At 39.4% G+C, this 15,420-nt stretch overlaps 1 protein-coding gene across 3 annotated transcripts in view; it reads left to right on the top strand.

Moving 5' to 3' along the window:
* The window catches only part of IFT81 (intraflagellar transport 81), a 65,826-nt gene that overhangs the window by 47,702 nt on the left and 2,704 nt on the right, over positions 1 to 15,420 (top strand). For all 3 annotated transcript variants that reach the window (XM_016149656.2, XM_016149657.2, XM_016149659.2), the window contains 4 exons: positions 6,691 to 6,777; positions 7,827 to 7,898; positions 7,983 to 8,068; positions 11,306 to 11,351. In XM_016149656.2, the coding sequence (XP_016005142.2) occupies positions 6,691 to 6,777; positions 7,827 to 7,898; positions 7,983 to 8,068; positions 11,306 to 11,351 (291 nt within the window). The remainder of the gene's footprint in view (positions 1 to 6,690; positions 6,778 to 7,826; positions 7,899 to 7,982; positions 8,069 to 11,305; positions 11,352 to 15,420) is intronic.

Below are 15,420 nucleotides of genomic sequence, written 5' to 3' on the forward strand. Positions count from 1 at the left end.
CACATTAGTCTATGTGAGTTCAAGGCCCATTTTCTCCACACTACCCTTCTGCTCCCTACTTGTTAATTCTTTTGAAATATATTGCTAATTTATTCATTCAGCAGAAGAGTCATTCGGTGTATGTGACTAAACTGTGCCGTCTGTCAGTAGAGGGCTAATAAGGGCGCACGACGTGGCACAGATTTAGGACAAGCTTCCTGACATGGTTGGGAAACACCAGCAGGTCAAAGGCAGTTGGTACCAGGTGCACTAATTATAGGGACACGATCTGGACAGGACGATTAAGGACGTGGGCTGTGGAGTCAGGTCCAGATAACCTTGGGTGAGTGACTGTACAAACTTCAGCCTCCTCATCTGTAAGCTAGTCCCTTTTTAATAAGGTGGCTAATGGTTAAACGGCATAACATGTAAGGCGCTTTGCAATAAGGACTAATACATAAGGACTTTTTTAAAAAGGTATCTATCCTTGTAACTATAAAAACATTTTTAAAAGAAGGAATATGATTGTTTTTCAACCAAATCATTTTCTAAGTAAAACCATATCCTAGATCTTAAATTTTATAAAGTCATTTATTATAATGTAACCAACACCTGCAGTTCGTTTTTATGTGATTTACCTAGATCTCTCTGTACGTCAGGCATTTATCCACCTCTCCTATTACAAAGAAATGTAGCTACCTCACCAGCATTCTCAAATAATCCCACCCCCGGGTCTTCCATATTCCTCACGTCAGGGGCGCCGAAGCCATCTCCGCATCTCCACCTCCGTCTCCTGTCATGTCGAAAAGACAAACGCTGTTTGATTTCATTTACACGAGTTACCGAGGGACGTCGCGTTTGTAGAGACAGGAGGTAGATTAGAGGGCACCAGGGGAGGGAAGCGGGGGAAGTGGAGCCGGTGTGTGGTGGCCACGATGAAGGAGCCCTGGGGCCGGGTCGCGGTGATGGCGGCACAGCCGTGTGACGTCTCGGATGCCGCTGAACTGCACACCCGACAACGGTCCCAGCCGTCGTGTCCACGTATGTGTTACCGCGATAAAATCTAAGAGAGAGTGCAGGACTCGCCTGTGTTCTCGATAACTGTTTGGTTTTTGTTTTTATTGTCTGAGTTCGACGCCTTTGGCGAGTGCCTGACGCTCATTCCGCTCATCTCCACGTGCCCACCTCCTCCATCCATAATGGTTCCGTTTCTACCCAGAAACCTAAAGTATCCTGAAAAAAACGAGTCAGACACTCCATTGACGTTACGCTGTTTCTAAATACTAACCGAAATTCTTAATTTTTCTCTACTTTGAATATTTAACTTATTTAAGTCTATTTAACACTCGAAACTGCATAGATGTATTTCCATATTGTCGAAGTGCAGGAGTACTTAAAAAAGTACTTTATAATGCTAGCTTTAATGGCCACATCTCCAAATATTTAGGACACTTTATAGTGAAGTGTATTGCGTTTTAGTGAAGTTATCATTGTGCTTTTCTTCTTTTGTTCTTGCATGCTGTTCTCAATTTAAATAATAACAACTCTTTTAAAGTTAGAGCATCACAATTACGATCTATAACATAGTTAAATCTTTTATAATTATCTAGGAGCAGAGTAGCACCTTGAAAGGGTTCATGTTTGTTTTCTTCAGAGCAGTTTTATCAATTATATGTAATCAAATGACTACATATAATTGCTAATATATGGGGGAAAGCCAAAATGCTCATTTTTAAGTATACAATGATAATTATTCATTTTACTGAAACATTTCTTATTGATTACGTTTTCTTATAAAGGTAAAACTATGCTCTTGGCAAAAATTCAGACTGTAAAGAATCATTTAATGGTAAGAATAGGATTATTTCTCTCCCTGCACCCGCAGCACGGTTTCCAGAGTAAAAACTGTTAACAGTTCCATATGAATTTTCTAGAAATTTCCTGAGAATTAATGAATACATAACTACTGGCTACCTAAAGTTTGCTCTCCACACGTTTCATTTGTAAAAAAAACGAAGCCTTTTTGTGGGGGGGCGGCGAGGGAGGTTAGCATTCAACTCCGACTGATGCTGAGGTCAGACTGCCGGCTTCCTTCCGTTCGCGTTTGCCCGCTGTGCTTCTGCCCGTCTTCTGCTTTCAGCTTTTTAAAAAATTTGCTTTAGGTGTTTCTCTGAATCGATCTTGAATGGGGTCTTGTTATGTCATATAATCTGAAAGGTTATTTTAATAGATAAGTTTAGCCCATTTATGTTTATTGAAATGCAGCCATATTTGGCCTTAGTGGTGCAGTTTATGTTTTGCTTTTGATTTTAAAAGCCTATAAAAAAAATCCTCCGTTCATTCCCTTCCTCCCTCCCTCTTGCTCTCTCTTTCTCACTGTGTGTGTATGTGTGTGTGTGTGTGTGTGTGTGTGTGTGTGTGTGTGCTGGCTTGTGGTTTTGCTCTAGTGGTTATATAACTACCATTAATCATCCATTTCTGTAGATAGTATCTATTAATTCAAATTTTGAACAGTGATGAAATTAATATATTTCCTCCTCCTTCTCCCTCCCTTCCTCTCCTTTAGCCCCTGATTTTAGTCGATTGTACTGTCTTTCTTACTGTTTACCTTTATACTTTTAATATGCTTATGCTATGACTTGATTCATTAGCTTTAAATGGCACCCTGGACACCCTACACACACACACACACACACACACATACACACACCATCTCTAGCACTTAAAAAGTGAGGAAACCAGCTTACCTGCTCTGCCTTTCACTTTCTTTCTGCCTTCCCCTTCCTGAAGGTTTTATTGTATCGTTTCTACATTGTTAGGGCATGTGACACTTAGACTGTTCTTTTACCCTAGTTCACACTGTTGTTTTTAGTATTAGGCCTGTAATTACTAGATTCGGTGCTCGTGACCCATCCTTTCCCTGCCCTTTTTCCCTCCTTTTTACTGTCTCTTCTGTGTCCGCTCGTAAAGTCCTCAAAACAGGCTAAGAAGAAGAATATTTCCTGATAAGTTCATGCACGTTCTAGAGTTTGTTGCCTTAAATGCTTCAACAACAAACAGCTTGACTGAGCATAAAATGCTTACATCATGCTTTCTTCCCTTGAGAGTTTTTAAAGTATAGCTCCACAGTCCTCTGGAGTTAAGTGTGTCCATGGAGAGATCTGAAGCCAACCTAATTTTTTCAGTGACTTGATCTTGAAAAGAATGTGGCGTTACCCAGTTGTTGAGTACGGGGTTCGCCATGTGTTCATCAGATCAGGCTTCTAAAATGTGTTGTTCAGGGCTTCCTGGTGAATGAGGAGCTGCTGCTTAATAGGGACAGGTGTTCAGTTTTGAGAGATCAAAAGAGTTCTGGAAGGTTGGTTGGTTCCACAGCCATGAGCATGTGCTTAATGCTACTGCTACGTACACTTAAAATGGTTACAATGGTAAATTTTACGTTATGTGTATTTTACCACAATTAAAAAAAGATTCCAGGTTTAAAAAAAAACTTCCCAGTAAATTATGTGTTTTGCTATTGTTTTTTGACTCTTTTTATACCCCGAAAAAACTTTTTGCCTAGGAGTCTTATTTTGTCTACGATTAATGTAAGTTTCCCAGCTTTCCTATGGTTAGTATTGCTTGGTATATCTTTTTATTTCTGTTTACTTTCAGCATCCTATGTCTATATATTCATTTTTGTCTGTTTATGTCTCGTAAATAGCATATAGCCCGATTTTGTGTGGGTATGGTTTCTTACGTTCAGTCTTTTATTGGTGACTTTAGCCCCATTTGTGTTTACTCTTACTATTGATACATTGGGATTTATTTCCATTTACTGTTCTTTTCCTTCTTTTCCTCTTTCCGACCCTCCATTGCACCAATCCTGTTCACTTTATCTTCCTGTTTCCCTTTGTTTCCTTTTTCTATCTTCCATTCTGATATTGTTTGCTCTTTAATTTTTAACGTATTTTCCTGGCTTAAAGTCTAGAGTCAAGCAGCATCTCTCAAACAGTACAGGGACCTTAGAATAATTTTACACCCTATTGTTATCCTCTGGTATTTTATTTCCATTTTAATCTTCATCTGTAAAAGTGGTTGTCATGGCCATCGTTACTATTATAATTACCGCCTTAAACATCATTTTCTGTTTAGATTTACCCACATATTTGGCAGTTCTCACCATTGCTTCTTGTATTTTAATCTCTCCTCCTGAAATTAAATTTCCTTGTTTTGTTTTCTTTTAGTGGTCCTCTCAGTAAAGCGTCATTACTATAAGTAAACCATCTTTTTTCTTCTTCTTTAAGTAATGGCTTGGTCAGAAAAAAGTTCTTTTCATTGCTTTCTGATTTCTTTTGTTGCGTCAAAGGGTGTGCTATCAGCTTAATTAGTATTTCTTTTTCGGTAATGTCGTCCCTATGATTAGTGTTAATATTTCTATCTTTGGTGTTGTCCATTTTCACTACCATGATCTAAGTATAGATTTAGTTTCGTTTGCTTTGATGGAGCTTGTGCTTTTTGTCTTCCATTAATTCTGGAAAAATTCTGCATCATATCTTCAAATATTCTCTCCCCTGGTCTTTCTAGTCTGTTCTCGAGCAATTCCTATTAGATGTACGTTAGACATATTTATATTGTTCTCTATTGCTTGATTTCACTTTTATATTTTCATCTTTTTGTATCTTTGTGATAAATTTGGGATAATTTCTTCAGCTCTATTTTCTAGTTCATTCTTCTATTTCCTGAGCTGTATCTAATCTTACGTTTATGTCACAACTTAGTTTTTAATTTTAATGATTTTTTTGTTCTAATTTTACTCTCTGTTTAAATCGTATTTTCAGTTCCTCCTTTATAACTTTAATTATTTTAAGCATACTTATTTAGGAGGTTTATTTCTAGCATTCAGTATTTCTGGAGGTATAGTCCTGCTTTGTATATGTTCTGATTCTCACTCATACTGGATTGTTTCCTTATGTGTTTATACTTTTGGATTGTGAGCTTATCTTGAGGTTTTGTCTCTTGAACCCTGGCAGCTGGGATGGAGGGTGTGTCCCTCCAGACGGGTTTTACACTTGTTCTGCCAGGTGTTTTAGGAATATCACAGACACGGAGCTAACTCTGAGCTAATGGCTCAGCCTGAGAGCTCTTAGCCCCTGTAGGCGGGGTAAGTTCAAACCCCAGACGGGCCTGAGGATGGGCCCCTGTCCATCCACCTCCACGGCCGCACAGATGCATTTACCCATCAGTTTGGCCATGAGACTCGCAGACAAGAAAGAAGGCTTCCAAATGCTAACGTATCTTCATCTCGTTGAGAGGCCCAACGTGCCCAGTACATGGCCTCTGTTGCCCCTTCTCCCCCTTAGGGTGCGTATTACTGTCACCGGTGAGAGCCTAGGTGTCTGTGGGTCACTTTGATACGTAAAAGCCACAGCTCCTTCTTTTCACCAATCTTTAATATTGTACTTGTCACCTCAAACCAGATGCAGCCCCGGATGACAGAGAAAACACCACATTACCCATTCATGTTAACTCTCCCGTTCCCAAGGAAACTGCTGTGTGAAACCAAGGTCATTCTGAGGCTGGCAGGCTTCAGGCCAGGCCTGGGGTTAACCCTTTACTCACGGGTTCCAAGGTTGAAAAACAGTTTGGATTTACCGTGGGGTTCCCAGTTCTAACTTCCCTCTCTGCACAGGCCACACAGGCCAACGGCCTGGTCGTCCATCCTCCGGGACTTCTAATCACTCTGTTAAGCCAGATCGACTACCCCGACCCCTGCACCGCAGCGGCACGGGGTAATTTCTGGCCCTGGCAAATTTCTCTTACTTCTCAGAGAGTTCAGGTCTGCTCTGATTCGCAAGGCTGTTTATAGATACTTTTGGCATTTCTAGGTGTTTGTAGCAAAAGGTTTTTTAGATTATCTAGTTCAAAATATTACATTAGATGAAAGTTTAAAACTACTCAAGCAGACTGAATTTGGATTTTGACGCCTCTTTCAAGCAGTATAATCTTTGGCAAGGTACTTGGCCTCCCTGAACTTTCTCCAAGCATGATTTGGGGGTATGAACGCCCGAAGGGGTTGTCGTGAGCTGTAGTTATTGTCAGAGGTAAAGCTCAAATGCCCTAACGTGATTCTCAGAGTTCTGATCGGGCCCCGACCGAAGCCTCCCGCCTCTCCTCGCCCGTCCCAGACACATTCCGCATGACAGACGACTGCGCATGCTCAGTGGTTCTTCAATCCTGCTTCCGAGCCTTTACATGTAGCGTTCCTTTTTTTCTAAACGTTCTCCTTCTTAATCCCCTTCCCCTTAACTGTTCTTACTAATCATTCATACCTCAACTTAGATATACTTTTCCCCAGGAAGTTGTCCCCACTGGTCCCCAAGCCTGGGCGAGGTCCTGTGAGAGTCCCACGTGCTCCCGTGCGCCCTGCATTGCCCGTCGGCTTGCCCGGTCCCTACGTGACGGGAAGGGTTTTGGCTATTTTGTTCACTGCAGTATCCCTCGCTCCTGACAGAGAGCCTGGCACACAGCGTAATGCGTGGTAGCTGTTGTTTTTATCAGCACCTTCATCTGTCATAATTCTCAAATGTCCGATTGTTTTATAAATAACTCTTAAGTATGCCAAGAAGCTTAGAGTTCAGTTACAAGACTGACAAGGGCATGCATTGTGTCAGAGCCGCATTTCAGGCCTTTGTTTTTCACTTATTCAGTCATTTACCCTTTTTATACTAGGAGCTAACCCAGGAATGTGATGAAAAGAAATCCCAGTACGATAGCTGTGCGGCAGGCCTCGAAAGCAATCGGTCCAAATTAGAACAGGTAAGAAGACAGCTTCTATTTTAACAATTTAGTAAAAACTGCCTGTGAATCATATTTTTACTACACCAATGTCGAAAGATTTCTAAATCTTTTCCCTTATCCCCTGAGTCTGTCTCCTAAGTTCCAAAGATCTTTGTTTCTTCAAACTTGATGGGCACACCTGAATTCTCCACCTGCATCACTACCGCCGAAGCCCAGGCCCCCATAATGTCTTTCCTGGACTCCCAAAGCAACCCACCACATGCTCGCCCACTTCCACGCCAGCCTCCCTGCGGCTTATTCTCCAAAAATCAGCCGAAGAAACCAGTGTAAAACCCAGGCCACCCTCCCCTGGCTTCCTGTTGCTCTTAAAACCTAACTTCCCAGCTGTGGTCTCCAAGGCCCCCCCACCTCAGGAGCGTCACGTCCACGTGCCCTGCTCCTCGCCCGGGCCTCCGGCCACAGCTGGCCGAGTCTGTTTTCGCCTCAGGGCTTTGCATGTGCTCTTCTCAGTCCGGGACCCTCTGCCTCCAACTCTTTGTTGTGATCTCTCCTTTTCGTCTTTCAGATCTCAGCCTAAATGTCACCTCCTTCTAGAGATCGTCTCCGATCACCCATCTAACGTTGCCCCCTCAGTCACCCTCTCCCATTCTACTGCTAAATTTTCTTCCCGGCACTTGTCCCCATCGAAAACCACCTTCATCCCATGTTCCCTCGTTTGCGCCTGTTTCCTCTGCTTGGATGAGGGTAGGGACCTGCCTTGTTCACCGCTGCGTCCCCACCACCTAACAGAGCTGGGCACACAGTAGGTACTTCATAAGCGAATAGCTGAGCCTGGGGTTTTAAAGTGACATGAGTAGTCTCTGGATTGCAGCTTAGTCTGTTACAGTAAACGAAGTCACAGCCACAGAGGAAGAAGTGACTCTGACCTTATTTCTTTCGTTGTGCATTTAGTCATCCTCTCTGCGTCTGATTCTTCTTTCAATAATGTTTCCTGTTTACAATTATATATTTTACTGAAGAAAAGAAGGGAAAAAAGTAAAATAAATACATAAAATTATATATTGTAGGAAGTCAGAGGACTCCGTGAAGAATGTCTTCAAGAAGAAAGTAAATACCACTATACAAATTGTATGATTAAGGTAAGACAAAGGAAGTAGACCCGAAACTTTTCTGAGATTTTTATATATCAAGGACTTAACCTAAAACTTAGTCTTTACACTTAGAACCTGGAAGTCCAGCTTCGCCGGGCCACTGACGAGATGAAGGCCTATGTCTCCTCCGACCAACAGGAAAAGAGAAAGGCAGTTAGGCAAGTAGTTTTGTCGTTTTTATCTCGCGTTCCTTAATGTTTTCACCTATGGAAGGCTTATAAATAGGATGAAATTATAAAATTTGGAGTACTTAAATAAGCAGGTACTAACATATTATTTAGATTTAAATCTTGTCAAACATCTTCCGGGTTAGTCAGTCTAGCACTAACCAAATGCGAATACATATAATTTTCTTTCTTGCGTGCTTGCTTTTCTTAATGTGGCAAAAGATGTATAACATAAACATCGCTATTTTAACCAGTTTTAGTTGTACAATTCAGTTGCATCGATTCTATTCACAATGTCGTACGACCGTTGCTACCATAGATTCCCAGCGTTTTTTCATCACCCCATACAGAAACTCCCCGTTTCCCCGTCCCCAGGAATACATATAATTTCATAGTTGCTTTTTTATAAGCACTAAGGTTTGTCTATTTTTAAAGTCCCACGTGCCTTGGACTCTTGTCGTCTGCCTGCTCCTTGTGCAGTGCGAGTGACTGCTTTTCAGCTGGAAGCTGTGTGATTGCGATGTGCCAGCCTTCAAAACGAGGGAGGCTGTGGAAACACCACTCGTCCTTAGATGGCGATTTTTTTTTGTAATTCCAGCTCGCAGCATACTGTAATAAATCAAATGCCGCCTTAAAAAATACATTTAGGGTCGAATTGCTAGCTGTGAGAAAAGGCAGTAATTGAACGAGATAAGCTTTCTTTGTCCCTTACCACACTTCAAATCTTTTGCTTTTATTATCCAGTAAGAACTCGGAGTGTATGATTCACACTGCAGTTTATTCCAAACTGCAGTTGCGATTTTTAATGCCATCTACATTGATATTGCAAAAAGGAATGTGAGAAATGAAGTGTCTTGCAGAGTCTAATTTTTATGTAGATAATGCACTGGAATGCAAGCCAGACCACAGATATCCTATAAATAGAATATTTTTTTCTAATACTCCAACATATCAAACATATTAAATTTATGTATTCAGATTTTTTCATTGAATGTAAACTTAGCTCAAATCTATATCGTCAGTGCTAATGTTTCACAAATATGAGAAGTTAATTTGTTTTTGAAAAATAAAAGCTTTTAGAAATAAAATGTCATTTCTTCCAAAGTTATTGATATAAAATAGTAAAGAAAGAAATATTGCCTGAACCGCTGGTTTTCTGATGAGTTTTCCAACCAGACATTCTTCTTCATCATTTTAAAAACTACTAGAAACCTTTACCATTGCTTAGTTTTCTTAGAGAAATATTGAGCCTTGACTAGAGTAGTACATGACAGAATAGTATGAATAGAATGAAGTTAATTATGTTCTAAACTCACTGATACATGTTTAAAATATTGGTAGTATTATAGATACAATATTTTTATTATTTCATTTTCTACTTTTGTGGTGCTTTTTGGTAAGGCTACAGGTCTAAAAACTTAGTTTGGTTTTGAAAGATCATCTGCAAATTTTAATTTTATTTAAAGAGGCAGCCTGTTTTATTTCAAAGTACCAGGGACGGACTATAAATTTTGTTTCAAGCCTGGTTTTTCCAGTTCCTAGTTTTGTGACCTTGAGCAAATCACCTCCTCATTATAAAATAAGGTGAATAATATATGCCACAGAGGATCAAGGTAAATAAAATGTACGCAGCCATGTTTTGGAAATTATATCACATGACATCCTGGAGAACAAGGATGCTGTCTGTCCTGTTTTCTTCTTGAAACCCCAGAGTGTGCTTGGTACATAACAGGTGCTCCGTAATTATTTCTTGAATAAATTAAAATTACGTATTAGTGTTATGGAAAAAGAGTATGAGCCTGTTGATTTCTTGCTAAAATATAAGTAAAAATTCTAAAACAATTTAGATATTTCTCAGGCCTAGGGTAATAAATGAATTATTTAAAGCTATCTGAACTATGACCCTATATTCTTCCCGAGCCAATATGTTGTTTACATTCTCCAAGCTGTTTTTCATTAGGGAGCTGGCAAGACAAGCAGTTGGACGTAGCTGCTCATCAATGTTAAGAGCAAAATGCAGGTCCGTCAGGATTGTGTTTCTCCCCTTCCGCCCTGACTCCCGCACACAGCTCCTCCCTTCACTTGGGCCCTGTGCGGACTCGGGCACTTCTGATTGACATTCCCTCCCTGCTGATCACGTTTACCTCCCTGTTTGCGTAAATGCGAATGTCCCTTCACTTGGCTGCGAGGGTTTCTGTTTGTGTGTGTGATTTGGGAGATTCCCAGTTTTGTGCCGTTTAGTTCCTGGAGCGCTGCAGCGTAGCTTTCCATGGGCGTCCTCCATCTGCACGTGAGGTCTGAAGCCTCTCACCCTCTGTCGTCGGCTCCTCCGTCCTCGTCCTTCAGTCTCGTCCGTAGCTCTTTAAATTTCACTTTTCGTCTCCTGTAGTGTTGAAATAGAACCATCTTTTGTTTAAAAATACAATAGCAATGTTATTTGTATTTTTATTTTTACATTAAAAATCTTCAGGTTTTTTTAGATTACAAAATAAATACTTATAAAAAACAAAAAGTAACCATTATGAAGTGTAGCGCACAAAAGTTGGATGTTGTCCCATCGCCATGCCTCAGAAATGCCTCCCGTTAATATTTTGGTGTATGTTATTCCATACTCCTTTCTCACGCACTTGCCAATGTGTCTGGGGGTGAGTAGCAAATGTGGGACATTTGTGTATGTTCATACAAAAACAAAACTAAACTACATAGTATTTCTTTGACTGGATGTAAACATTCCCCCATCTATCAGCTTTAGTTTGTTTGGAGATGGTCACTGTTATAAGCGATGGTGAAGTAAATGGTTTTGCTTTTGTCTTAAGTCGTGAGAGTTTTTCTGTAGGATAACTTCCGAGAAGTGGAATGTGGGGGTAGACACTATCTAATGTTTAAAAAATGCCTCCTTTCTCTCATCTGCAAACCTCTTCAAAAGCAAAGTGTAATTTAAGCAAATGGGTTGCCATTGTTTAAGGATAGATTAACCAGAAATAGTACTTAAGATTTTAAGTCTCTTAATTTCTTATGCAATGTTTTGCCTTTTTTCCCTTAAATTACTATTTACTGGAAGGACTGACTAAAAATGGGGAAAGTGTTTGATAATGGGTTTCATTCTGACTCCAGTACTCTATACTATGTTGTTCGATATGTTTAGATAGATGTGTTGATTTATAATTTAGTTGTATGATCAAATCAATTGAAGGAAATTGAAACTAAATCATTATGTTGACTCCCTAGGGAACAGTATACCAAAAATATTGCTGAACAGGAAAACCTTGGAAAGGTAAGAATGTATTATTATTATTTTTTAAATGTGTCTAATTCAGGCTTTCAGCACATGGTTATAACATTGGCATTCTTTTTAAAAAGTTATAGTATAGTTTCCAAGGCAAAATTGGATCCTTCTTAATTGCCTTCAACGGTGAGGATTCTTCCTTAGGAATTTAGTTTTATAGAAGTGAAGCCACATGGATTTTTGTAGAAAAAAAATAGTGTTTATAAAATAAGTATAAACTTATTCATCCATTTTATTGAATAAACACAAGCTCTTACCGTGAGCCAGGCGCTGGTCTAAACCCTTTACAAACATTGATTTATTTAATACAAATAATCGAGAAACCTCGAGATATTCAGCTCCCCACCCCGCCCCCCGCCCGTCTTTTGTGAGGGCTCTTGGAAAGAGGAGTGTGTGACTGAGGCTTGTTTTCTCAGTTCTCTGAGCCACCACGAGTAGAAGAGGTGGGAGACAGTAGGTGTCTTAACCATTAGGACTTAAATGACCAACGAATTGGTTCTTCTATTTGACTTTATAAAGCAACACATTTTGACAGTCATTTTAAAGACCCTGGCTCTATTCCCTTTTTTTAAAAAGACCTGAATTTACCAACAACTCAGGACTCGGCTGGCTTTAGTCCTAAGTTCGTGCTTCTGAACAAATGCCCTTAACCACTCTGGAGTTCATTTTATCGTATTTAAACTAAAATGGGTAGATTAAGATTTTTTAAATTAAATTACCTACATGTGTTCCAAGATCATCCTCAATTATTTTAAGTCCGTGCTGCATAGTGCAGGCTAACTATGCTTCTCTGTGCACCATTTTATCCGTTTCTTATTTAGTTTCACTGTTGAAAATTGAGGTTTCTTATTAGTTTTTCTAATAGTAATGTCAAGTGTGTAGCATCATAGTTAGGGATTGTTTAGCTGCAATTTTTCTTTTAAAATACTGACTATATATGGGTGTCCAATTTCATTGTTTAAATATCCTTGAGTCTGCAACCTGGAAATGATTACGTATGTATATTGAAGTTTGTCCGCTCTGAAAGTGAAAAATATGGCCTTGTTTCAGTCTTAATGAATGCATTGTACAATTTAGCTATTGGTCTGATTCAATAAATTGGCGATGGCAAAATTATTCTTCTCATTTACATTTTCTGGTTTGAATCATTATTAAAAACATACATGTGGCTATGCTTTTACATAAAAGCCAAGTTAATCCCCATAATTCTGTAAGTAATATTCTAAAGGAGAACTTCAGAAAAACAATGGAGTAATTGCTAAATAGACTTTTTAAAAATCGTTTAAAAGTCTTAAAAAGGAAGGCTTTTTAAAAGCTTTTTGAACAGTTTTTTAAATGGAACATTTCAAGCCCGCAGTAGAAGAAATAATGTGAGGAACTTGCGTGTAACCGTCACCCATCTTTAATGATTACGCTCATGGCCAGTCATGTCTCTCTTGTCCCATCCATTTCCCACCCAAGTCACTTTCGGGCAAACCTCAGAGATCTGGTCATATCTTAGTATGTGTCATAAAGACTCTTTCTGAATATAACTACAAAACCATTATCATTGCCAAAAATAATTTAACGATAATTGCATGATACCCAATACCCAGTCAGTGTTCTAGCTTTATTTGTTCAAATCAGGATTCACTAAGAATCTATACATTGCAATTAGCAGATATATTTAAGTCTCTTTCTCAAGGTTACTCCTCTGTCTTCTCTACAATTTATTCGCTGGGGGGTGGGGGAACCTGGTCACTTGTCTCGTCGGGTTCCCAACATCCTGAACTCGGTCGGTGGCGACCCTGTGGTGTCGATTGGCATGCTCGTCCATCCCCAGTATGTCCTGGGAGTTGCTAGTTAGACCTAGAGGCTTGATTCAGTGTGATTTGATGTCTGGCAAGCAAACTTCATCAGTGGCGGTACGTACTTCTGTCCCGAGGCTTTCTGTTTGTAATCTTGATGGCCATTGATGATCGCTTCCTGGGTCCATTTAATTCACCAGAGCTTGCAAAATGGTGACATTTTAATTAAGTTGTTACTTTTTCATTTATTGGATGAAATAATTCTGCAAAGAGCAACTTCTTATTAACTGTTTAGTTTTACCCTAAGGTACAGTTCATATAAGAAAGATAGAATAACTGCTTGCTTTGCTTACTCACTGGTTTTCAAAGTGTTAAATTGGTTATCATCTTTCAAAAGTATCTTTATGACTTGTAGATTTAACATATTTGATGTTTCAATCTCTTGTCAGTGCTCCAAGTGCCCCATGTTTGACCAGCAGAAGCCTCGAAGTCGGCTCCTGAGTCTTTCTGAAATAATCCCACTAGACTTTAATGGCCCCTTTGTTTTCTGGTATGATAATACGTGACAGGTTCATCCTGTACATTTTCTGTCCCAAATCTGGAATCAGCCATTTCTCTAAAAAGTGTTCATATGTTCTTTCTGTATGACTTGTGAATAAAACGTCCATTGTATTAATGCAAGTAAGTATAAAATAAAAGGAAACCTTAAAGCTGATTCCTCCATTTTAATTTTGGGTTCTCTGCACCCTACTTTAGGTGTGGGATGACATGTCATACTCAGAAGGAAAAAAAAGAAATAATCTAAATTTTCAAGACAAACACGGAATAATCTTAGCCTTTCAAAATGATGACGGCATTCCAAAGAGACAGTTTTACCTCTTAACTTCTTCCTTTCTGATTTAGATGTCTTTTATTTCTTTTTCTTGTCTGATGTCTTTGGTAGGACTTCCCATAAGATGTTTAATAAAAATAGAGAAAGTGGGCATTCTTACCGTGTTCCTTATCTAGTCGAAAAGCTGTCGCCATGGAATCTGATGTTCGTTGTGGGCTTGCCATGTGTGGCCTTTGTGGTGTTGAGGTATGTCCCCTCTGCATCTAGTTTGTTGACAGTTTTTACCATGAACAGATGTCGGATTTTGCCAGGGGCTTTTTCTGCATCTGTTGAGAGAATCGGGCGATTTTTGTCCTTCGTTCTGTTGATGTGGCGTGTCACACGGGTCGGTTTGTAGATGTTGTACCATCGTCGCATCTGTGGAGTGGATCCTATTTGACGATGGTGTAGGATCCTTTTGATATATTGTTGAGTTCTGTTGGCTAGTGTTTTGTTGAGAATTTTTGCGTCTGTGTTTATCAGGACGTGGGCCTATGATTTTCTTTTCCGGTGGTATCCTTGTCTGGTCTTGATATCGGGCTGGTGCTGGCCATGTAGAATGAGTTTGGAAGTGTTCTCTTCTATATTTAGGAAGGATTTGAATGTTTTGTGGAATACCAGTGAGGCCATTTAGTTTTGGACTTTCCTTTGTTGGGAGGTTTTTTATTACTGTTTCAATCTTATTCTAGGATTGGTCTGTTGAGATTTTCTATTTCTTTATGATTCAGTCTTGGTAAGTTGTATGTTTCTAGGAGCATCTCTGTTTCCTTTAAGTTGTACACCTGTGGGGTGAATGACTGTTCATAGTGGTCTCTTGTGATCCTTTGTACGTGTGTGAGTTTCTTCTTTCATTTCTGATTTTGTTTGGTTGAGTCCTCTCTTCTTTCTTGCTGACTATAGATAAAGGTTTGTCTTTTTGTATAGCTTTTCAAAAAAAAAGCTCTTGGTTTAATTGATTTTTTCTTTTTAGTCTCTATTTTGTTTGTTTTTCTCTTTGCTCTTTATTTCCTCTCTTGTACTATGTTTGGGTTTCGTTTTTTCTCATTTATCTGGTTTCTTGAGGTGCAGGGTTGGTTTGTTCATTTGAGTTCTTTCTTTCTTTCTTTCTTTTTTTCTTTTTTCTTGGAGTTGGCATTTATTGCTCTGGGCTTCCCTCTTAGAACTGCTTTTGCTCCATCCCATAAGTTGTGTTATGTTATGTTTCTATTTTTGTTTGCGTCAAGATATTTTTGTATTTCTCTTAATTTCTTTGACCCATTTTTTGTTCAGTATCATGCTGTTTAATTGCTACATATTTGTGGATTTTCCGGTTTTCTTCTTGTGGTTTATTTCCAATTTCATACAATTGTGGTCATAAAAGAGGCTGGATCTGCTTTACATCTTCTTGGATTTACTGGGA

This window comes from Rousettus aegyptiacus, unplaced genomic scaffold (assembly GCF_014176215.1).
Source record: "Rousettus aegyptiacus isolate mRouAeg1 unplaced genomic scaffold, mRouAeg1.p scaffold_m13_p_5, whole genome shotgun sequence".
Taxonomy (NCBI): Eukaryota; Metazoa; Chordata; class Mammalia; order Chiroptera; family Pteropodidae; genus Rousettus; species Rousettus aegyptiacus.